Source organism: Aulostomus chinensis, chromosome 20 (genome assembly GCF_037954235.1).
Source record: "Aulostomus chinensis isolate RoL2024-O1b breed Wild chromosome 20, RoL_Achi_v1.0, whole genome shotgun sequence".
Classification (NCBI taxonomy): Eukaryota; Metazoa; Chordata; class Actinopteri; order Syngnathiformes; family Aulostomidae; genus Aulostomus; species Aulostomus chinensis.
Genome location: NC_141339.1, coordinates 21,491,415 through 21,516,176, shown reverse-complemented (window position 1 = coordinate 21,516,176; position 24,762 = coordinate 21,491,415). Strand labels below are relative to the sequence as shown.

At 46.9% G+C, this 24,762-nt stretch overlaps 2 protein-coding genes across 4 annotated transcripts in view; both read left to right on the top strand.

The window, feature by feature from the left end:
- Positions 1–5,626, top strand: part of enpp5 (ectonucleotide pyrophosphatase/phosphodiesterase 5) — a 5,715-nt gene extending 89 nt beyond the window's left edge. The window contains exons 1-4 of one of the 2 annotated variants that reach the window (XM_086190414.1): positions 1–204; positions 1,105–2,007; positions 3,132–3,308; positions 4,699–5,626. The exon at positions 1–204 is cut by the window's left edge and continues 89 nt beyond it. In XM_086190414.1, coding sequence (XP_086046540.1) covers positions 1,128–2,007; positions 3,132–3,308; positions 4,699–5,105 — 1,464 coding nt within the window. In that variant the 5' untranslated portion in view covers positions 1–204; positions 1,105–1,127 and the 3' untranslated portion in view covers positions 5,106–5,626. Of the gene's footprint in view, positions 205–275; positions 555–1,104; positions 2,008–3,131; positions 3,309–4,698 lie in introns of those variants that run through there. The other variant, XM_086190415.1, reaches the window with a different exon arrangement.
- A 3,053-nt stretch (positions 5,627–8,679) lies between these two features.
- clic5b (CLIC family member 5b) lies at positions 8,680–23,951 on the top strand. Of its 2 annotated transcripts, none has more exons than XM_086190421.1 (6): positions 8,680–9,394; positions 18,763–18,872; positions 18,955–19,080; positions 19,813–19,919; positions 20,520–20,701; positions 21,714–23,951. In XM_086190421.1, exons 1-6 carry the CDS (start codon positions 8,858–8,860, stop codon positions 21,876–21,878), a joined length of 1,227 nt encoding a protein of 408 aa, XP_086046547.1. In that variant the 5' UTR covers positions 8,680–8,857; the 3' UTR covers positions 21,879–23,951. The 2 variants fall into 2 exon arrangements, with proteins under 2 accessions (XP_086046547.1, XP_086046548.1); XM_086190422.1 differs by lacking the exon at positions 8,680–9,394 and adding an exon at positions 15,569–15,695 and having other exon boundaries at positions 21,714–23,950.
- Positions 23,952–24,762: the final 811 nt, after the last annotated feature.

Here is a 24,762-nt window from a genome sequence, read left to right as displayed (position 1 = left end):
CCGTGAAACCTGTAGGAGGATTAAAAAAAAAATAATAATAATAATAAAAAGCTGTTAGGGGGAAATAAGAAAAAAAAAGGCGGGACTTCCTTTTCTTTTCTTTTTTTTTAAACATTTTTTTTTTGCACCCAGTGACGAGTCCGGCTGCTGTTTATCTGGGCGTGCAGCGCGAGGCCGGCCCAGCCCGGGGGATCAGATAACGAGGTGAGCTTGTTGACGGTATTCGGGTGTTTGTGCTTTTTTATTTTATTTTTGTGAATGTTGTGCATCGAACCGTCGCTCGGCTCAGATACGTGACGCAGCAGCAGCAGCTGGTCGAAGTCACCGGTCGTCTATGTCTGCCTTTGTGATGTTTAAGGAAGATGAGATGAATCCGTTTGATGCATTGAAGTCGTTCCGTGAAACATTTCTGCTAAAAATAAAATAAAATCATCCCGTGACGTCATGGCTCTCCAGATGTCTCGGTGGTGAACGCGTTAATGGGCCGGACCGGTTCGTTTTTTGGGTTGGTCCGGACTATTGTCTGCTGACAAAAACCATATTTATACCATCAGGTGAGGTCGGGAATGTCCTGAATGTCCTGTTGCATTTTTCCTTCCCCTCTTATTTCCTGAAATGTTATTACATATTCATGATTTAATAAAGACTTTATTCATAACCTTGCAGTTGTGCCTGAAAAAATTGACATAATTATGTCAATAATAAATATGGATGTTTGTAGGATAAGCTATTACTTTGTCTATATTTTTATGATTTAATTTGCCTCCAGACAGCGAGACTGGAGCACCTGAGGTGAAAGGTCATACAAATGAGCAGAAGAGCAGGTGACATTCTCACCTGACTCAGGTTCAGTTGATCGGTGGGTTTGTGGCAGCAGCGGCGCCCCAGCACGATCAGGTTAATCAGTCTAATCAATCGCGTTGGTGAGCTGAAAATGGATGAATAAAATAAACCCGGCAGCTATTTTGGTCATCGGTTTTTCATGTCGAACGCTTTCTTGTGCGATTGTTAATGTCTTTGGATTGAACAAGTCGTATTTTGCAGCCGTCACCATTTTCTCAGCTTGTGTTTGTGCTGCATTGTAACGTCTGTGTGTGATTGTAGGTCACGTCATCCCACGCCACACCATGTGGGGCTGTTCGCTGCGAGGACGCCTCGGTCCTCTGGTGTGCCTGTGCGCCCTGCTGCTGCCGCTGGTCTCTCTCCACCGTCTGAACCAGCATGAACGTAGAACCCAAGGCGTAAAGGCCCGGCCCAAGCTGCTGCTGGTGTCCTTCGATGGCTTCCGCTGGGATTATGTCGATCGGGTTCCCACGCCTAACTTCCACAACCTCATGGTAGAAGGGGTGACGGTGGACCAGGTGGAGAGCGCTTACATCACCAAAACCTTCCCGAACCACTACAGCTTGGTGACGGGTTTGTACGCCGAGACGCACGGCATCGTGGCCAATGAGATGTACGACCCTGTTCTGAACCGGTCCTTCTCCATGGAGACGGACAGCATTTATGAGTCCCAGTGGTGGGAAGAGGCAGTTCCTCTCTGGGTGACCATCCAGAAATCCGGAGGGCGGAGCGGGGCAGCAATGTGGCCAGGATCTGACGTGAAGATCCACGGCATGTTCCCCAGTCAGTACCTCCCGTACAATACCTCTGTTCCCTTTGAAACCCGAGTGGAACGGATTATCGAGTGGTTCTCAGCACCTAAAGGAGAAGCTGTGGATTTCGGAGTTCTGTACTGGGAGGAGCCGGATGAGAGTGGGCACAACCTGGGACCCCAGAACTCCCTCATGGATGCGGTCATTGCCGACATCGACGAGAAACTCGGCTTCCTCAGGAACGAGCTGAAGAAGGCCGGGCTGTACGAGGATCTGAACCTCATAGTGACCAGTGACCACGGGATGACGCAGCTTTTCTCTGATAAGATCATAGAACTGGACGAGTACGTGAGCAGAGACCTGTACGCCTGGGTGGACAAGAGTCCGGTTGTGGGAATACTGCCTGCCGAAGGTACCGCTTCTAACACCTGCCACACCCAACAACGGGATGCTTCTGGGAAATGTGCTCATTTGTTCTCTTGCCGAGAGATCGAGCTTGATCCTACTGTTCTAGTGTGGTTGATATGACGCTACTTTCTACTAGAACCTCTAGAGCCGACTCTGGGTTCTTTCTTATCCTGTTTAGTTTGGTTGAATTGGTTCTTGGTCGCCCTGTGTGCGATTCCTTTGGGCAGGTGTGCAACCATACGGACCAATTGTGTAGAAAATGTTATCTGACCCCTCTGTCCGGCTCAATACTAGCGTTCTCCACGATTCTGAGCCTAAACGGTCCTGGTACCAGGTGTTCTGGATGCATCCAAACCTGGATTAGGAGATAGAACCTGAAGATGAATCCTCTCATCTGACCTCAGGACCTTCTTCCTGTATTCAATCTCCTGCCCCACATGTGACCAGTAAACAAAGTGAACGTTCTCCTAGGGTTTGTAGTGACGCGTTTTGTGTTCTTTCGGATTTTTCACTGTGTAAACGACCGACTCGGATCACAACAAATGAACGATTCGCATAATGGGCACTTAAAAAAAAAAAATTATACATTTAATGAAGTACTCAAAGATTATCTGTTTGTTTTACTCCCAAATGTAGGTTTGGGCACCAAAAAACATCCAGTATCAGTCAGAGCACTCCCTCTGCAGTTTGGTCAGAAGAAAAAGATGCTGTACAAGAAGAAAGAAGGAGCAGAACACAGACTGTTTTCTTGCTATGCAGACTCAACCAGAAGTGAATGCTTCTCTTCTTCCGTAGGCTTAATCGATGGTTTATAGGTGCAGTAGCGCCACCTAATGGGGTTTTTAGCAAACCACCTTTAAGTCAATTGGACGAGTGAAAACGAAGCACTGGGGAGACGCCCCAAGTGTCCAGACTTCAGTTGACCTCATTTGTTTCATGCAAAAAAACAACTTGGGGTTTGTAAGGGAGGTTTGGGAGGACTCGCTGATGGCTGAGTGACTTCTGCACTGAGCCACAACTCAACTTTGGCAAGAAAACAACCAGATTTTACTATTTTTCTTTTCCCCCCTGAAATATGTTGTTAGTAGCAGTGGATGCATTCTGACCTGTCCTCATCTGTCTTTGCAGGGAAGCTGGACGAGGTTTATAGTAAGCTGGTCGACGCAAACCCCTACATGCTGGTGTACAGGAAGGACGACGTTCCCGAGCGCTTCCATTATCGGCACAACACCAGGATCATGCCCATCCTCGTCGAGGCGAAGGAAGGCTGGACCATCGTGCAGAACAGGACCGCGTCTTTCATGTGTATGTTCGCAACCTGCTAAATCCGGTCGTAGGCAGAATCCTAGTCTGCGGTTCCCCATATTAAACAGGTTTTTTTAGCCGTTTTAAACAGCAGCTTCTTTTCTGCTCTATTAATAGCTTCACAGGAGGGTTGTTTTTTTTCCCAGTGAAGCAAAGCTTGCTGCTTACACCAGCTCTAATTAACAAAGACAGATTTTGTTACCCTGTAGGAGCTGCAGGAGTGTGTGTGTGGGTTTGGAGGTTCTGCTGCTTCCAAGAGAATTCATTATCCCAATCAAGTCTCCAAGTAGATAGTATTTTTAAAACCTCCTCTTTCGTTTCGCCGATTTTAAAAAGGTGTACATCCGTGGTTAGAGAGGAAGCTCCTCACTGCAGCAGGTGATTCTGTGACCCGGTCTGGGCTGAGGCTGTAAGAGGAGCTGGCTAACACCCAGTCCTCAGGGGCAACATGGTGAGTCAGCCCCTGAGTGTCACTCCCATAGCTGCCCGCTGTTCCGCACAACAGGATCTAAGATTTACACTTTTTTTCCCCAACAAATAAAAAGATGCATTTGACGCTTCATGAGATAAAGTACCAGATACAACAACCGCACCGCCTTCCTTCAAATCTGATCCTCTCTTTTTAAACACTTGAAAGTCAGCTAACCTTGAAGAAAATGCAGCACTAGAGTACTGAAATACCCCTTCAAGGCAGCATTACGCTACAGATACCGCTGTCTCTTGTTGTTAGTCCAGGCTTTCATCAGCAGAAAGGTGGATCGTTTTCAGTTGCGGTTTAGCAGTTTCAAGATCCCCTCTCATTAAAATCCGATTTTTTTTTTTTTAAAACCTCGTTTGGATGAAACAACTAGAAATTTTCCTTCCCAGCAGCTAAAATCGGGCCTTCTGACTTTTCACACTTCATCTGTGGGTTCCTCTCACTCCCACCTCTAGCTGAAACACATTGAGAGCTCCATCCAAGTACGTTAAAATAGTGGGGAGATATCTGCTAATAGCCGTTTCCCGCCTGCCTGTAGAACAGACGACGCAGGATCGACAGTCTTTGAAAAGTGCAGCACATCAGAATAGCAGAAGAGGAAGAATGACGACGGAAATCGTCGCCCAGTGGCAAGTTCCTGTAACTAAGACCGGCGTTTTACAAAATTATGGACAAAGTAGCCAAACTCAGTGGCTCAGACCTGCAGGTGATGACCAGAGACCAGTTTTATTGGCTGAGTCATTATCAGAAATGTGTTTGTAACAGCGAGGCAGGCAGTGACGGCAGTAAAAGCAACAGATAGGGGAGAGCTGATGCCATAAATCCCCAATAAAAAGTGAGTCATGGAAACCGGAGGGATCTATAGGTCAGTGCTTCGAAAAATCAATCGCTCTTCTTGTCTTCTCTCTGCAGTGGGAAACCACGGCTACGACAACACCTTGCGTAGCATGCAGCCTGTGTTTGTGGCTCGCGGACCGGCCTTTCGTCAGAACTACATCAAGACCTCCATGCGTTCTGTTGACCTTTACCCTCTTATGTGCCACATCCTGTCCATCCAACCTCTACCGAACAACGGCTCCCTTCTAAACGTGCAGGACCTCCTGTCGTTGGCCCCGGCTCCGCCCACGCTCAGCAGCAACCCCTCGAGGGTCAACGGGTATTCCTACTCCCCGGTTATCGGTTCGTTCCTGGGTGTGGTGATGGTGCTGGGGTTCCTGGTGGTCTACATCAAACAAGTGACGCTCAAACAACTGCCCTCACTAAAACACAGAAGCAGGGAGATGTCGCAGCCCTTACTGCAAGAGGACTTGCGCCTGTAGCTGAGCGAGGATGGCAAAAGGAGAGGAGGTATTTCTCCCCGAGGTTGTCCGCTCTGTCCAGAAGCGTCCCAGAAACGCTTGCCTTACACCAACGAACGCCAGCGTTCTGCTCTCCGTTAGCTGGAGATCGAGGGAATCGAATCCAGCCTCATCACGTATGGAGGTGCGTGCTTACGTGTAAGGGAAATGTGCAGGTTCGCTTCTGGTGCAGACTTAAGTGGAGAAAAAAAAAAAAAACACCTTTACATGGGCTTTATAGTGGCTTTGCTTTGATTGTGAATTTTACGTAGCATCATCTCATCATTTTCATTGTTAAAAGTCAAAAGCAGAGGAGTGGAGTTTTGATCTGGGATTCTTGAAAAGTTTGAGCTGAGGTTGTCTTGATAGTGGAATTGGAGCTACTCCTTGCAGTCCTGGTGTGAGAGCCTGACGCTCCGAGTCTCTTTCAATAGCGCAACGAAACACAAAAACGTCAAGCGGAAATACAGTGACTTGAAAAAAAGAAAGATGGAATGCACGCATGATCTGCAGGATTCTTTTTGCCTCAGTTGTTGCTTTAGGCTCTCAAATGCATCATTTTAAACATGCCGTGTAAAGTTGGGCGACGTGGATAAAAGCAAATGTCACCACCAAATACCTTTAATACGACCGGTTCTCACCCAAAACATGAACACAGTTACGTTGAGGGTCATTATCAGAACAACTACAACAATCCGGTTATCACTTGACTTTAATGATCCAGCCTTGAAAACCTCACAAGTCTAATATCGCAGCGCCGATTCCCGCCTATTTCTGTCCTCATGTGGTATTGAAAAACTAGCAGTCGATTCTCTATCGATACATTTGACAACCTTGGCGTGAAACTTTGACCGAGACTGGATCAAGTTGTCAGAAACTGGACACACGTGATAACAACAAAAAAAAAAGGGGGTGGGCTGGAGCGAACCCTGCTGTCCCACCGGGTCAATAAACGGATCTTTGCGAGAGTTTCTCTACGGTGGCATTAACAGTGTTGTCGTCGTTCATGCGTAGGAAAATTACGCCTTTGGAATTGGGGCGGGGGGGGGGGGGTGAAGATCAAACTGTGATTATTTCTGCACTTCCACACACTTGAGCGGGTTTGTGAAAGCGCCCAGTTCTGGCGCGGATTGTTGCATCGGTACGGCGCCTCTGATGCCCGTGAGGCCACATGAAAAGCTCCCCGTTGGAAACGTACCGCCAGCGGCGGCGTGCACCCTCTACGCACGATAGACGAGGGCTTCGTGGAAGAGAGAATTGTTCTGTCGGCGGTCTGAGTGGCTGAAATGATGAATCTTAATATTGGCCGCCGCTTGTGAATGTTTCCCAGAGTCCAATGCTCCACCGAGGAAGCGAGAGTCCCTCTGCGCGCCAGGCTCATACATGTAGCTCCCGGTCTGTTACCACTGACCTTTTACTTTACGGAGAACGTCTCTGTAAGGCGTGCTGTTGTTTGTGCGTCCGTTTTGGTTTTTTTGTTTTTTTGGGGGGGGGGGTAGCATTTGTGTTGGGGGGGTATATATTTCTATGTAGACGACTGTGTATTTGCCCTCCTCATGTGTCATAACCGCGGCCATTTTGTCGGTGAAATGTGAAGTGCAGTTGCTGTTGGTCAGTATTCCGTCTTCGGGGTTTTAAGGGTTTTGCTGTTGCTTGAAGACTTTTCCGGAGTGACTTGCCAGGACTGGTCCCCTGATTTGCACTACCAGATAGATGAAACTGAACAAAGGGGCTGTAGTCGGATGCTTTTTTTAAGTCCTGTATAATTTGCACTTCATGTTCTGAGTTGCAATTTGAAATTATTATTAAAAAAAAAACACACACAAAAAAAAAGAAGTTAGGTGCCTCTTGACAGAAAGCTTTGAACCGGCGTAACCCTAGACCGTCAAGTACGATCCAAATCAGTCGATTATTATGGCGGTGAATGATTCTAATATTTTTTTCAGCATCTTATTGCTTTTAGATGCAATAACTGTGCCCCAAAAATGACAGACATCACTGTGATATATAGTTTTTACAAAATTTAAATTCTTAAATTGAAAAGAATTTATAAGGAAATTGTTGATTTTCAGATAATTGTCTTGTTTTATGAAATTAAAAAAAAAGTGTTGTCTTAACAATTTTCCCCTGACAGAGAAATGTCACCTTTTAAAAGTATTTAAATTATTTGAAATTCTTTACATTTAGAAAAAAAAAAAATGTATATCAGGTCACTATGTTGAATATTACCTTGGATTTGAAATATGAATTTTTAATATTATTTACAAATTAACTCTCTCTGACATGCTACTGGAATTAAAGAGTCGTCAGTAAATAAAGGGACTAATGTGAAATGGAGTGTCTGTTTGGCTCGAGCTTTGATGTGTTTTTTTTCATGACCCTCAAAAGTACAAAAACACGACGTCTAACTGTTTCAAATGAAACGTTCCTGTTTCGAATGTGGCTTTCATGAGGACTGCAGTGTTGTGTGTCGCACTGGGAGCTGTTATCAACCTCCGTTCACATAAACAGGATCCGCAAACGAGTCCTGTTACATTTAATTGTCGAGCAAACTTGAAGCAAAGTTCGGAAACGGCGGCAAGTGTTCGGGCGAATCCTGGTCGCTCTTTGCTGCCGTCTACTGGTGGCCGGGTTGCACGTCATCCGCTCGGTTGCTACAGATTTGCGTCATTGAGTTTTATTTGAAGAAGTTGTGTCCGTCTCCCGTTTCGCGTATTTACTTTTCTTTTTTCTTTTTTCTTTTTTTTAAAGCCAAAAACAAAACAAAAATTTTGCAAAGTTTGAATTTCGCAGTTTCCATCAACTTTGTCGTGCAAAATATGCTTCAAGATTGGTCGATGGGAACCAAAAATATATGAATAAAAAAATACGGAACCTTATCATCTTCAAGTCAATCAAACACGTTTTATTACAAGTTACAACAATTAGGCAGTCAGAATTTATAGATAAGAATCCAAAACTGCTGTTGAGTGCAGGGGTGGGACTCGGGCTCAAAGACGTAATGCACGTCCCCGTTGGCCTGCTTTGAGTGCAAGCCCCGCCCCCAAGACTCAGTTCCATGCATCCGTTTTTTGGACTTCTACATTTAGAAGCTCAAACCCCCCCCCCCCCCCCCCCAAAGTTAGTAATGACTTTTTCAATGCTGCTGTCTTGTGATAACATGCGTTTATCTCAATAATAAAGACACCCAGTTTAAGTTATTACCTCTCTTTAACTGCCATTATCTTGATTTAATGGGATAAAGGAAGCGCTTATCTCAAGATAAGGACATTAGACTACTAATATGAATTCAGATTCATTTAACTTAACTACTAAATTTGAGCGCTGCTTCGTTTTTCTGTCAGTTTCTACGTCTGGTTACGCAGTCAAGGCACAAAATCAACAGCAGCCTGTTTTATACGCTACTTTATAGATCAGGAAGTGAAGGCGCTCCAGAGGAAAGATGGATGCAGTCAAATATGACACAATCCAACTTGTCCTCTTTTCACGGTGTGAGGCTGTAGTACAGGTGTCTGTCTTTAAATCCCTTCATTGCCAGGACATCCTGGAGGGGCCAGGCCTCGGCGCTGCATAGCTCACCTGTTAACTTGTGGGATCAAAGGTCTTTCATGAGTTATCGCTGGAATTTGCCCCGGCGCTCAGTCAGCCAGAGGCAGGCGGACTGAGGCACCAGTTCCCCCCCGTCAGCAGCAGCACTCCTCCACGGTGACCCAGCTCTACCGTCAACCGCCGACATGGACAACACCTGTAACACCCTCCATGAGGGACCCGTCCCCGAGGAGTGCCGGGAGAGAGCCGACAGTCCAGATCCAGAGTCTAAACCAGCTGAGGCGGCGGTGCAGGTCCACGCCTGTGCAGGGATAGAGCGCACCTCACCAGACTACATGGACACCAGAGACCAGGACAAACACAGCTCCTCGTCCTCCTCGTCCTCCAGCGACGATGAGGAGGCAAAGGAAGAGGTGAAGGCTGAAGAGGTGAAGGAGGTTGAGTGCGTGGAGGTGAACGGAGAGGCGCGTGCCGGGTCCCGCCATTCCTCCACGTCCTCAGCATCCTCCGCTGCTCCCGGGGACCCGTGCGAGGATGTGCCGGTCCAGCCGAGGATCCAGGAGGACGACGGGGTTCTGCTCGCGTTCACCCACCCTGAGGACGACCCCAAGGTGGAGGAGTGTGTTGACTACAGCCTGAAAACTCTGGAGAACGTGACTCTGGATGAGAGCAGCGCGGTGCCCGCAGACCCCAGCCAGCCAGAGATCGCCCTCTTTGTCAAGGTACGAACGACACACGGGGGGGGTAGAGAAGGTGGAGGCTCCAGGAAACACGTCGGCGTTGAATGTTCCGTCCTGCTACGCACTTTTAAATCAGGTTCCATGTAGCCAGCGATCGTTAGCGGTGTCCCAGCAGGCGACATCATTTCCTGCTGCTGCTGGCGGGTACATGTCTACACTAGTTTATCAACTCTATGCTGGAATGGGATTTTAACAGAGTAATAAAGTAATAATCATAAAATGAGTGTGTGATTTCATAACGGGAGCCAGAGCTAAGTTTATGTTGACATTTGGCTTCAAAATCACATTTTCATAAACATTTCAGAGAAAGAAGGGCGAAGTGTTGCAACTGCAGCGCTGACAAACTTAGAACAGACACCAGTTTTACTGCACGTGGTTAAAATGGAGGTAAGTTGCTGCAGCCCTGATACTTCTCCTGAGATCACGTTAGGAAATCAAACCCGGGAATTAGCGATTTTCCTAAAAACTGAAGAAGAAGAGCTAAAAACAACAGGATGTGACTCAAATGTGCAGTCGAAGCCGGTGGAACACGCCAGCGCACACGTATGTTCACGTGCATAAACAGACGTGAAAGAAAAAGAGGCGCATGACGGTAGGATGCGTGAGAGGGGATTTACATGAAAGCATCATAAAAGGGCGTCAAATCAAAACGTCAGGGCTTCTGGAGCCTCTCAGACTGAACTCAGATCAGGACTTCCAAGCCTTTAAACGGGATTTAAAGAGAGACGGTGGCGTTCTCCCAGCATCAGAACACTGGTGCTTGACTTTAATCTGAAGGCAGCCTGGTGTAATGATTAACCCCCTTCCTGTAGAGGCGGGGGGGGGGGGGGGACGCTGTGCCTGAGTAAATCCTGGCCTGTGTGTGTTTTTGCTGCATCTCTGATAGAGCTGCTCTCTCTGCGCTCTACTATCAGGACGTGCAGGGGTCACTTTGCTGATTGAGCAACACAGATTCAGCTCAACTCAAGAGGTTCCGCTCCCCCGGAGGCCTTCAGACGTTGGCGTTAGAGTCCGTAAAGGCGCGGATAAGATCAGGTTAACCATTCCTTTAAAAAACAGTTGCTGCAGGACTGGAAGGACTTCTGGAAAAAAAAGTGGAACCTCGGCTTCCGCCAAAGCCAGCAATATTTTGCATTTATCTCATATTAACATAAATACAGCATAATGACTTCTTCGCCGAGGGAGGATCTGTGCCTGCAGCGTGAGACGTTTTCATGATAATAAGTAGCGGCGGCGGCGGCGGCGGCAGGGATTTGGGAGTTGGCCTCACCTCCTTGACACCGGAAACCCCTCCCTATTTATAGCACTAAAGGACAAGAGCAGGTTTCACACACACACACACACACACACACACACACACACACACACACACACACACTATCTAAATGTCATAAAATCACTGTTACCGTAAACGTGGACCAGCGTTCGCCACAAAGGTGACAACATACTTGGCCTCCACTCCACATACCAGCCCCCCCCCCCCCCCTTATATCTGACTGAACCCGGGCAGATTTCCCAACAGTTTAATACTCAGCAGTAAACTGAACTGTGCTGCAGCGCAGGAGTGAAGTTACAGATCCTGCGTCCGCGCTGATACCTTTACCAGGGATGAAACTCAGGAGCTCAGAGTTTGTCTGTTAATTCTATTTATTTTTTTCATTCATCACCAAAAAAAAAAAAGCTTGCAGTCTGTCAAATATTCCCTCAGTGGAACAAACAGCTTCTTTTAGTCTATAGATATCAGTGAAATGCTACTTGACAGGCGATGGCGTCCCACATACATTTGAGTTTGTTTTTTTTTTTCCGATGTGACAGCGTCGCCGCTATCACGAGAGCAGCGTTTGCACCGAGTACAAACTCTTCCACTCGCTTGGATGTGATGACATGGCAGCTACGTCCCAGATAAGAGGAACGGTGGAAGATAATCCGGCCAAGGCGAGGCAAATGTATTCATGCAGCACATTTCAGACTCCCAAGTGCTTCCCAATGCACGCAAGCAGACGCACCAGAGGAAAGTGATAAGAACAATCAAAGTACACGGAATCGTCAGAGTGGGAATTCGACTGATGCGACAAGATTAAAAACTCCAGACGGACATGGAACGAGGTGAACGATGACCAACAAGAAGACAAACGATGAGGTCATTTCTTCTTAGCCCGTATGGATTTTATCATGGAGGATTTGAAAAAAAAACAAACAACCCTGAAATGAACATTTTATAAGTTAAAACATTTTTCAAGAAAAGCTTTTTTGCTCTTTTTCTCCCCACAAGTTGGGTGAGAGGATTTATGAAGCTACGTCTTGAAAAAGATACGGCTGCGTCTTTCCCGCTCGGAATGAGCCCTTTATCACTCGGACTCGAGGTTATTTTGTTTAAGCCGAACAAATGTGATTCGTTTGCAAGCCTTTACAAGTGAAAATACACCAAAGTTAAAAGAAGCTAAGCTAAGCTAAGCTAAGCCACGCCATCATGTGGCGCCGTGGAGGATGCGGCACATACGGTGAGAATTCCTTGAGGATGCGTCCACATTTTCGGAGTTTGCTAGTAGCTGATGCTAAAAAAGAGCTGAAGCTGAGCTAATAAAGTGATTACTTCCTTTATCATTTATTTCAAGTTTTTTGGGGGGTTTTTTTGCAGGAAAGAATAAAACGTTCCAGACTACATGTGGCTGGCCCTTGGTACCAACGACTGGTTTATTGCCCTCAACCACTGTGAAAATGGTAAAATAAATAAATTAAATACAAGAGAAAAAGGAAAATAGTCCAAATACGCTAAATTTCATTAACACCTTTGCAAAGTCAGGCACAAAGAAAGCCTCACACTCGAAGCACAAACGACCAAATTTCCACTCTCAACGTCATCGTCGGGGTGAAGACCTCGTGCTACAACTCCTGGCTCGGGTGTGTGCCCTCCTCAGGCTGAAGGACGTCACCTGTCATTCAGAATAACCAACACCTCTCTGTGGAGCTGGACCAGAAGTTGTCCAAGTACTGTCCCAAAGGATGGAGGAGAGGAGCCCCAGCGAGGGAATCGACCAGTCCGGGCCTCCCATTACCGCCCGCTCCAGAGCTCAGTGTCACGTGGAGAATCAGAGAGGTCCTGCAGCTGCCAACAGCCAACAGCCCGGCTCCGAACACCACAAATGCAAAGGAGATCATCATCGCTTCAGGAAGCACAGGACAGATCCGGCCCCCATCCACATCAATGAGACCGCGTGGAGACGGTCCACACCCTCACTGTCCTGGGCACCGTCATCTCGGCTGATCTCTCCTGGTCCTGAAACACCTCCGCCTTCATCAAGAGGGCGCAGCAGCGGCTGCACTTGCTGAGAGCGCTCAGGAGGAACAACGTCTGCCAGAAGCTGCTTGTGACCGTCGACCGCTCGACTATCGAGAGCGTTCTGACACTGCACCGCAGCGCCGTTCTCCCACTGCACGGGGGGGAGAACAAAAGAGGCTCCAACAAGTGCCCCTCCTCTCCTCGGAGGACCTCAACACATCCCACTGCCTCAGAAGAGCCGAGGCGACAGCACCCACCACCACCTCTTGACCTGCTGCCCTCTGGCAGGCGCTATCGGACCATCGGGACCGGAACCAACAGACTCAGACAGTTCCTTCCCACAAGCCATCACTGCACTGAACTCAAAGTAACTCAGAGGATCCGTCCACACCTCAGAGGCTCCGTCCACGCCTCAGAGGCTCTGTCCACGCCTCAGAGGCTCTGTCCACGCCTCAGAGACTCCGCCCACACCTCAGAGGCTCCGCCCACGCCTCAGAGACTCCGTCCACACCTCAGAGGCTCCGTCCACACCTCAGAGACTCCGTCCACACCTCAGAGGCTCCGTCCACACCTCAGAGGCTCCGTCCACACCTCAGAGGCTCTGACCTTTGCCATGTGAACCGTACAGTTTCAACCTAAATTATATGTCCTTGACATTTCTAGAGCCTGTTGTTCAGTTCTATGACTGCAGTGTTCTGTTCTAGAGTAGCTTGGATAGTATTTTTAAATCATTTATCCATGTTTCTATCCATCCATCTAGATATTCTATCTATCCATCTAGATATTCTATCTATCCATCTAGATATTCTATCTATCTATCCATCTAGATATTCTATCCATCCATCTAGATATTCTATCCATCCATCTAGATATTCTATCTATCTATCCATCTAGATATTCTATCTATCTATCCATCTAGATATTCTATCTATCTATCCATCTAGATATTCTATCTATCCATCCATCTAGATATTCTTTCTATCCATCTAGATATTCTTTCTATCCATCTAGATATTCTATCTATCTATCCATCTAGATATTCTATCTATCCATCTAGATATTCTATCTATCCATCTAGATATTCTATCCATCCATCTAGATATTCTATCCATCCATCTAGATATTCTATCTATCCATCTAGATATTCTATCTATCTATCCATCTAGATATTCTATCCATCCATCTAGATATTCTATCTATCCATCCATCTAGATATTCTATCTATCCATCCATCTAGATATTCTATCTATCTATCCATCTAGATATTCTACCCATCCATCTAGATATTCTATCTATCTATCCATCTAGATATTCTATCTATCCATCCATCTAGATATTCTATCTATCCATCTAGATATTCTATCTGCACCACAATGACAATATCTATCTAAATTTCTATCCGTCTTTCAATCCAAAAGTGCAATTTAACCAAAATTAAGAAACAAAAAAGCATTCATTGAACAAAAGATGATCGTTAAAACCCACAAATAATTTCCACAACAACATCGTTCAGAAATCAAACAACCTAAGGATTTATGAGGCTCATTCCACAACCCGGGTGGGGGTGTGCAGTATGAGGGGAACAGCAACATAGGGGTCCTCCGTCCCCTCACTAATAACCCGACAGCAAAGCTCGGCATTCCCAGCAGCAAGAAATGACAACGGCGTGGCAACAGAGCACCAACGAACTTCGAAGCAAACTTACTTCGTTGAAATCACCGACGCTGCCTGGCGAAGGGGAGGCGAGCAGCGACGTCACACCGCAGCCGTGAGAGAGAAAAACCCCACAGGTGGATTTGGTCCCGAATTGATCACCCCCGCGTCTCAGCTGACGTCACGCAACGACCACCAGGTGACAGTCTGAGCCAACCCGCTGTCATTTACACGAAATATCGAGAAGTTAAACTGGATTATTTATTTTATTAGTTATTTGTCACTTGGAACAGAAAATGAAGAATCTGCGTCTCGGACTGTCGGATGGATAAAGGAAACAGTTTGACGCATTTTGTGAGGATTTGAAGTTCAAAACTGATCACGTGGGTGGAGGCCTGGTGGCGGACGGAGGCCACGCATGTCGCCAATGACCCCCCTCCCCCTCCTCAGTGGCCCAGTAATTGGTTGGTGCTGCATGTCAGTGTGATTACCAGGAGAGGGGGCTGCTCTATAAATTGTCTGGTCTGAAACCTGCTCTGGATGGCCCATCTCTCTCTCTCTCTCTCTCTCTCTCTCTCTCTCTCTCTCTCTCTCTCTCTCTCTCTCTCCCTCCACTTGCGTCAGGCTCTCTGATGAGTCCATTCATCCTGGTACTTTTCTCAGCGAGCGCTTTTTCCAGGAGCGTCACTTCAGTTTCTCCAAGGTTTTCTCAGCAGCCGGCCCGACTTCTCCGTCCTCTTTGGCCACCGACGCCGGCAGCTTCTCTTCCTCTGTTGAACACAAGCGTCAGTGATGCATCAGTAATGCAGGGCCGGCACGTGTGAACACATTAAATATGAATGCTTGAACTCAGACTCCGGTAGAAATTCAGAGTGACGCTCATCATCTTTTGTAATTTTCTGGGATTGATGATGAGTTTATGGGATGAGGAGTTCCATCCTTGTGATCAAAATGAGGAGACGGACACGAGAGGAGGTGATGGAGGAGGAGGGGGAGGGGGAGGGTTGGTGAGAAGAGAGTGATGGGGCTCCACCCCCCTGCTATAGACTGACACCTGTTTTCCACTCAGCGTCAGTGAGAGCTTGCTGTGCTCTCCATCTGTGTCTAAATCAAAGCTCCACCTGCCTCCACTACTGGACCAACTCTCAGCCTCACCTGTAGGACACCAGCGAGGAGGAGGAGGAGGAGGAGGAGGGGGAACAGGACCAGCAGTTCTTGAGCTGGAGAGCGGAGATCTCTGAGGATGTAGACCTCCAAGGAGAAGCTAGTTTAGAAAGAAAGACACCAGAACCAAGCGTCATGTCCACTAACGGTCAAGACAGAGACCCTGATATTGAACTTTTTGTCAAGGTAAGACAGACAAGAGTGTGTTCTCTCAGTTCTGATGGCGGCATCAGTCCCAGCGTGCGTCATGGAACGCACGCGTAACCCGATAGTGGAGGTCGAGTTACAGCAGCGGTGAGCTGAGCTCCGTCTCGTCCCCGCTGATGTCAGACGCTGCCTAACACCATCCCATCCATCCGGTGCTCGCCATGTTGTTTTGCTCTCTCTAACTAAGGGCCTCCTGAGATGTGAGCGAGGCACATGAGTCTACCTGCGGCAGGTGAGGTGGAAGCAGGTGGATGATGTGCTGCACGGATGCACCGACCTAATTAGCCAGTGCGACGGCCCAGTTTCAGCTGATCCGGCTCCCTGGAAACCAGTCCAGTACGCTGAGAACACATCTGGCTCGAAAAATAAGTCCGGGGCCAGTGATGGTACCGCTTCTCCAGGATGCTCTCTCCTTTCAGCTCAAACAAAAAGAAGCCCCATCATTTGTTTAGTCTGATATTTGGTGGGATAGTGCTGCTTCTTTACTAGAGACCAGGAACCAGGCTTCCCCTCCATGCATGTGGGTTTTTCTTTTCTTGCCGTCTGAGATCGCGTCCCCCGTACAACACGTCAGGATATCAGAGCAAAGAGTAGAGGGGTTGAGCCCAGGCTACAGCAGCGGTTCACATCAGCACAGTAATACATCCTATCGTACCGCAGTACGTGGTGACTAAATCGTGCAGTGGCAGCGATACGTGAACGTTTCAGTCACATTCTACAACTTTGCAAGTATTCTTTGAATAGTTTTGGCTCAGTTATCCTGTAAACGTAACACGATGAGGGATTTTTCATCTCTATTTTGACATTCTCAGCAAATGAAGTAGAGTTTCGCGATCGGTGTCGTATCGCGCCGCGAGAAATCGTGATGAAAGAGTGTCGCGACACCCAGCCCTCGTATTTTTGCACGTGTGCTTGTGCTTTTGTCATCGTTTAAATACTGCCGTGAATCTTTTAAGTTTAAAACGCGAGGCGAAGTGAGCAGTAGCATGTGTTTCGGTTCACGTTCTCATTTTTCTTTTGTTGTCTTTAATTTGATTTTTGAAAGCTGAAAATCTTGAAAGGGACAGAATAAAAACAACAACGACAACAACAAAACCAATTCATATTAAATCCCAAATCCTGCACAAGAAGCACATCGTCACTCAACGTACGGCATCATTCACTCCAGTTATGACTCTGAGCCCAGTAACCCGACGTCCGCACCAGAACTAAGTGTACTTGTAGCAGTATATTGCAGTTTTAAGGAATTCCAGATGGAGAAAATGACCAGGAATATTTTGTTTATACTGCTGCTTTGTGAAATGTGTGGCAAAACACACACACACACACGCACACACACACAGGCACACGCTGGCGGAGCCCCTCATCGGATCACTCAGCAGCTCGGTGCTGTGGTACGCCTGCAGGCCCACGTGTGTGTGTGTGTGTGTGTGTGTGTGTGTGTGTGACAGCTTTTGTGCTCATGTTCTAGATGTTGTTGCTGTGTATTGTGTTACTGCAGTCCCGCTGAGCCCGGCCACAACAATGCACAGACATAAGCGTCACATGCACCCAGGCAGCATCAATGGCTGGCATCCATACAGTCGGCTCAGCTACTTTTAGACTGACATCTCTGTTTTCTAGTCTTTGCTCGCAGCTCTGCTCAACTGAGACCAGCGCCGCAAAACGTGAAATGTTCCAGCAGTCATTTCTTCTAAAAGGATTACTGGAAGTACTTCCAAGCCAATCATGTCTCATCCATCTCAAGACATTTCCAGTTCAAATGGAACTCGCTCGCAGCGGAGACTCTCCTGTGTACACAAAGAAAAGGATACAAACAGAAATAATTCACTTGAGAAAATCCTCATTAACATGCAGGACTCACCAGGTTCAAGTCGGGTCACTTCGGCTCAATCGTGAATGTCGTAAAAGGTGTTTGGGCCGAATCGGCAGGTATGGAGCGGTGGGAGGGGTCTAATTGGGTATGTCCCGACTGGGTGCCTCAGAAACATCTCCACGTGTGAAACAGGGAGATGTTCCCATGAGGGATATGCGCCGATATGGCGTGAGAGTAAGAGATGATGTGGACATCCTGAGGAAAGTAGGTTGAAGGCCGATTCACGCTCGTGCGACTGTCACTACTTAATGGAGGCCATTTCCTCCGCTGGGCAAATCTCTGCTCATCCTGCTGACCTGGAGGTCGGTGCTCTTATTTCCCCGGGCCCTCGCGGACCCCCACAGGGCCCCTCTGGACCTTCCCGGCTCCACAGGTGTGACCCAGTGTGCCCTGCCGGCCACTGAACCAGATGATGGATTCGCTATGTATAATTCAGCCGGGCCGGTGGATCAGGTGTACATGCCGACACATGATCTCACCGCAAGTGTATGACGGGGGGAGCAAGGAAGAGGGAGGCGGGTCTGCCAGTGGTGGTGGTGGTGGTGGTGGTGGGGACCTTCTAGGAAGTTGTTTTCTCAATTTAAAGGTATTTTCCTGCAGAATGAAACACCTTCTGGAGCCACTGCCAAACAAATTTAAAACCATTTGGATAAAAGTGGAGTTAAAAACCACAAGAATGCGTTGTCATACTCCTTGGGTGTTATTTATTAAAATATTTTCATGATTGGCAGCTCTCCAGAAAGTAGATTTGCTTTGGCTTCGTCCTTTAACAGTGACGTAAGTGTGCTCACATGTGTACAAGCCAGCACATAAAGGTTTGCGATAATAGCCACCTAATCCAAATGTGGATTTAATGGTTAATATTAAGGTTGTAATCTTGTAACTTCCCTGTGAAAATGGCTGCAAGATGTTGCTGATCCTGCGATATTCAATTCCTTCCACTTCACATCTGGAGCTCTGACTTCCCCGTAGAGCCAAACGCTCCTCGGTGAAATGAAAATAACGCAGAACAATAGAAATATCCGCACACCAGATCGCAGTCCTGCAGTACTCGGAGAGGGCAGAGAGGTCACTTTCACGCGCCGGCCGCTGCTCGCCTTGTGATTTTCTTCACCTTTGGCGCTCTCACAGTTTGAAGGTCACGTCTGCGTTGTTGTGGTCGTGTTGCAGGCCGGCAGCGACGGAGAAAGCATCGGCAACTGTCCCTTCTCGCAGCGCCTCTTCATGATCCTCTGGCTCAAAGGAGTTGTGTTCAATGTCACCACCGTTGACCTGAAGAGGTGAGCGTGCAGCTCTGGTCTCTGAGACACACTCAAGGCCTCTCTCGCCCCTGTAACACGGTCTCATCTGTATCCGCTGCAGAAAGCCAGCGGATCTACACAACCTGGCGCCGGGGACACACCCGCCTTTCCTGACCTTCAACGGCGAGGTCAAGACCGACGTCAACAAGATCGAGGAGTTCCTGGAGGAAATGCTGGCTCCTCCAAAGTAATTCATTCACACAAGATGCAGCTGAGTTTATGATTGCTGGGCTTCAGCGCCGCTGTTGAGAGAGGCAGGTTTTTCTGACTTAAAACGATAGAAATCAGCTGGACTTGGACGGCTTTTTTTAGCAGGACAGGATACGATTTTGACGGAAAACCCGCTGTCATTAATCTGAAAAATGGAATTATTCGGGGGGGGGGGGTGTTTCCCCATGAAAAGATGATCACATTGATTGAATTGATATAAAATTTAAAAAAACAGTAGTGTTAAAAATATAAATAATTCAGATATTTTCTGAACATTATTCATTCCAGGATGTCTCCTCAGGTTACTGGACAGCGCTTCTCTAAAAGGGAATCAACTACATAAATATAAAGTCAAGATATCTAATTAGACAACCCTTTTTGTGTTATTTTAGAAAAAAGCTGGTCACAAATTGTTGCTTTTTGTTGTCGTCAATTTAAAAAAAAAAAAAAAAATCCAGAACCAGTGTGTGTGAGCACTTGCAGAGAAAAAAGCCAGATTAACTAAATCTTTCTTTTATTGCCTGTAAAGTTTTTTTCTTTTCTTTTTTTTTTGACATCATAAATTGCCTTTGGTGTGAGGGAGAGCTTACGGGGCGGGCGGCCAAGCCGGTGTGTAACATGTTTTCAGGCTGAGCTGAGCTGCAGTCCAGGTGTTAATACAATCCAGATGCTTGACTGCGTCTCCTGCCTCTGTCCCCCGTCTGCTCAGGTATCCCAAACTGGCGGCCAAGCAGAGAGAGTCAAACACAGCTGGAAATGACATCTTCGCCAAGTTCTCAGCCTACATTAAGAACACCAAACCGGAGGCCAACGCTGGTGGGCTACTCATTTTTGCACCGTTTACACTCACCGGCACACACACTAAACTGCACAGGATGAAAAAAAGAAAGAAAGAAAAAAAATTCTGACAGCCAGTATCAGAGTCCTCCACTAGGTCGTAGCAGAGTCCAGCATTTGAGTCTAGAGGCTGCTCTGCTGCCACCTAGTGGGGATAAACCAGCATAAACACATCTTCTTTCATGCACAATGTGTGTGTGTGTGTGTGTGTGTGTGTGTTCTTGTACTTGCTACATATTGAGGACTAGAATGTGCATTTAATCGACAGAGTGAGGACATTTTTGGAACGTGAGGACAATTTAGCCGGTCCTCACTTCTTCAAAGGGCCGTTTGAAGGTCAAGACTTGGTTTTAGGGTCGAGGTTAGAATCAGGTTCAGGTTAGGCTTAGGGTCGAGGTTACAATCAGGTTCAGGTTAGGCTTAGGGTCGAGGTTACAATCAGGTTCAGGTTAGGCTTCGGGTCAAGCAGTCAGTTGAGATGGTTAGGTTTAGGGTGAGGGGCTAGGGAATGTATGACATCAATGAAAGTCCTCATAAAGATAAAAGTACAAGGGTGTGTGTGTGTGTGTGTGTGTTTAGCTCTGGAGAAAGGCTTGACCAAGGCCCTGGCCAAGCTGGACGACTACCTGAACAGCACCTTGCCTGATGAGATCGATGCAGACAGTATGGAGGAGGAGAAGGGCTCCACCCGAGGCTTCCTGGATGGAAACGAGCTCACCCTCGCCGACTGTAACCTGCTGCCTAAACTGCACATCGTCAAGGTAACGCAGAGTTGGTTTCAGCAGCCATTTTTGAATTTAGCCCTGCCAAGTCATCCTCGTTCCATTCACACCTGGTCTAGTCCGAGCAGTTTAGTCTGATCCTAGTCAAAGAAAACTATTTCAGTCTAGTTTTAGCCTGTGAAACTTCTGTCATGGGTTTTATGTGGATCACCTTCTGCTTCTCTTTTATTTAGTTTTAGCCGTTTCACTGAAGCATTTAGTGGGTTGATCCTGCTTGATTTTCACCTCATTGAGGCAAAATCTCGCTTTCAGGTCAACGAAATCAGAGAAAAAGATTCAGCCCTAAAAGTGAAGCCCTTCGACGCAGTTAATCCATCGTCTCAGATTAGTCGCAGCACCACCTGGTGGCAAAAGGAGATTACATAATTTCTTTTTTCTTAAGACTTTAATAAACGTCTACGAGGAGGTCGACCATATCCATCTCAGATTTGGACAGAAGTGTCTCACAAGGCCCAGCGGTTACTGGAAGTAGCCTGATGTTTCCAATCGCATTTCCATCGACATCAAAAGGACACTGTGACGTCCTCGCATGACGCACAGTGACAACGTACGTGTGTTCTCTGGCGCCGCCTGGTGGGAGTGAAAGTGCACCGCACGCTGTACACGTCAGCCTGCTCCTTCACTCAAAGTCCAAATATGACCAGGTTTCACCTCCCTCTCGCTCTGCTGAACAGCCAAACTCTGACATGTGCGTGGGTGCGACCGCAAGTGTGGCTGGGGATTTGTGTGCTTTAATCCTTTAATTCTAATCTGGTAGAGCGACAACAATTATTGCTGCTGCGCTCACAACACTTGTTAGCCTACGCGGCACAGAAATCCCCCTTCTTTCTCTGTTAGGAAAAGTATTAGATGAGAAGGAATGAGTTTGTGCAACGAGGCTCACTACAAATTAACAGCGATAGAGTCCCCAAGGAGGAATTTGAAATGTCTGACAACAGCAATTAGCTTCCTGCAAGTGACCTTTAACTCACTTCTTTGGCCTCTTGTCTAGGTTGTGGCAAAGAAGTACCGCAACTACGACGTTCCCTCGAACCTGACGGGGGTGTGGCGGTACCTGAAGAACGCCTACGCCCGCGATGAGTTCACCAGCACCTGCGCGGCTGACTCTGAGATCGAGATCGCCTACAAAGATGTGGCGAGGAGGTTGGCCAAGTAACTAAGACAAACGAGATAAACTAGCAACACACCACCACAGGAAAACATCCCTCTCCGGCACGCATGTGGCTGTCCTCTCGAGTCCTCATCAGTGGCATTTTTAGAAATAGAGATTTTCGTCCGTCAGATGTGATGTGTGTTGAAGGATGGCTCACACTGGTTTGCAAATCCAGATGTGATGGATTTCCGAGATCCAGTATAATGTAGATGGTTTTGCAATCACAGACCTGGCAAAGATAAATCATGCACATTTAACCATTCAGAAACCAGCGTCGAGCGTTGCTGCCGTTAAACTTCTGACATAACACTTTTCCCTCAAAGATGATTGTCTGTATTTATTTCTCATAACACAAAGCTCCCTTTCACATGTACTCCACACGGCCAAATGTTTTACTAGCTGCTGATGTCAGGGTCGTTCACTTTATTTATTCCTAAACCCACAGAAGTCTAGTCTGACTCCAGTGTTTATTATTGAGCTCTGGCTCCCAGGGAAACGCTTTGATTTATCTAAGATTGACGATTGATGCGAACTGTTTTGCCGAATGTGACTGTTGCAATTTGCAGACTCGTTTTGATTGTCATTCATTATGTGTTGCTCCTCTGTTTCCTTCTCGAGCATTTACTCCCGCTTAGGAAATTTAGATTTAAGTCTCATAAATTAATACGCTCAATGATTTTAGAAGAAATTAGTTGACAGAGATCAAGGTAAATCTCGCCCATAAATTATTCGCTCGCATGAATCTCTCTCTCTCTGTTGTAGTATTTAAAGGGATACTTCATGCAAAAAATAAAAAGTGCATTCTGCCTTTCAGGTACTCCCCAATTCCACAGCTGCATCCTTTCTTTGTGACTCCAGAATACAGAAAGTGCCAGCCGTACCGTTAGCTTAAGGCTAACGACAGCTAACGACAGCTACAGCGACAAAACAACATCTCAACTGCCACAAAATATCAAAATCAAAACTCTCAAGTGCTTCATCCTCTATTACCCGCATCTTCTTCATCACCCATACGCTCAGTAATTAACAAAATCTTTCATATGAGCTAAAAACAAACGAATTACAACCCATTCTGGGTTGGCCGTACTGTGAATGAGCACTGGAGAGTAGCCTTGAGTTGAGTTTGTGGATTACTGAGCATGCGCTTGTTGTGCTTGGGAGTTTGTAAACTGATATTTTCTGACATTTTTTGCTGTAAGCCCTCAGTTAACATTAGCTTCAAGCTAAATATTCAAGGCCGGGAGCTCCAAAGCACCTATTTGTGAGAATTTGAAAGGCAGAATACACTGTTTGGGTGAAGTGTTACTTTAAACCGGAGTCTTTTTATTCACAATCAGTTGCCTCACTACGTGCCTTTTGTTGGAAATATCAAAAATCCAAGCCAATGTCACTGATGGACTCATTATGAAATGTATTGCAGCCAGAGCTGAGACATTTGTTTTGCCTCAAGCTATTAGTGTTCAGTCTAGGTATTGATTTTGTCTTAAGTTACACCTGATATTATGAATGGCGAGTATTTTTTTTTTCTTAGCAGTCCAATCAGACCTGATTAGTTTGAGCCATTAGTGCTGCGATGAAAAGCGTCTTCCAGTCCAAGTCCGCCATGGTCAGAAGCCCTGCACTCCAGCCCTTCATCAAAGAGACATTTCCTCCGCTTTGAGGAGTCGATCAACATCCAGAGCCTCGAAGTTCAAAAGTTTGAGTGTCCTTGCAGAGGAGGACTGAAGTTTGTCTTTAGGCTTATCGTCTTTGGCTTAGTTTCAGGCTGCAACTATAGCGAGACTTCCTTGAAGAACCATTAGGCTATTGTGTGGTTTGGACAAACATACGATATGAAACTGGAGCATGATGACTGAGAGGCTTGCTCGTTGTGAAGCTCTACAAATAAAATAATATTTTCACAGATCTGCCTCTGCGTTTTCTTTTCTTCTCCCGATAGGTGATCAATCAATTTTCTAGGTGTCATGACGGGAGGTGTGAGCGGTCTGTCAAAGGTCCTGCTTGGAGTCTGGATCCTGAAAAAAGGGGTTAAGTGTGCTTGACTGATGTGATCAAATCCAGTGGTGCAGGTCTGTTTCTCCATCCATAACGACGAGAGACGGAGAAAGACAGAAAGGGGAGAGAGAGAGGGAGAGAAAGTGATGACCGTTGACAGGCTTAAATAGAGGCTTCCATGCCAGGGATCAAACGCCATCCCTCTTCTCCACTCTCTCATTAAGACGGAAAACCCGAGTGCTGCCATCCGATCTGTCTCCATTTTTCCTCAAAGGAGTCTAACTTAAAAGATCTGCGCCTGTCGGATTTACAATGGTGGGTGAGTGGTGTTTACTGAGACACGGCCTTGCCAGAAACAACAGTCAAAGAAAATAAATGGAGCCTGCCTAGTGTTTCCACAGGAGTAAGGAAATATGGAGCGAGACTTGTGCCTTGCTGTTTGGTAATTAGTACCTAAACATCCCTGTCCTTGGATCCCATTGCTCACATCCAACATTTCTGCAAGCTGGGTAATATACACTGGAGCATTAACGTCAAACACGTCTGGTCATGGGGCCTGGCACGCTACATTAATTTGCTATTACTCTCCCAGTGGATCTACCAGTTGCTGGCCTTGGCCACTGTATAGCGAAGAGTCCACATAGGGCTGACGGGGTCTCGCCCACAGCGCACTTTTACAGGTTTAGTAAACCCTCCCGGCTCGGGCAGAATGTGTGTAAATGGAGCACTGCTCTGAGACCTGAGCTGGTTAAAACAAGCGGGCCCGTTTGACGTGTGAGGAACCACGAGAAGCAAACCTGTGATCCAATTAAGAGCCAGAAGCATCATGTAAGGAATACGACCGTAATGCGCCTCGCAAGTCAAACGTAACCGCCGCTATTGCTCCCTTGAG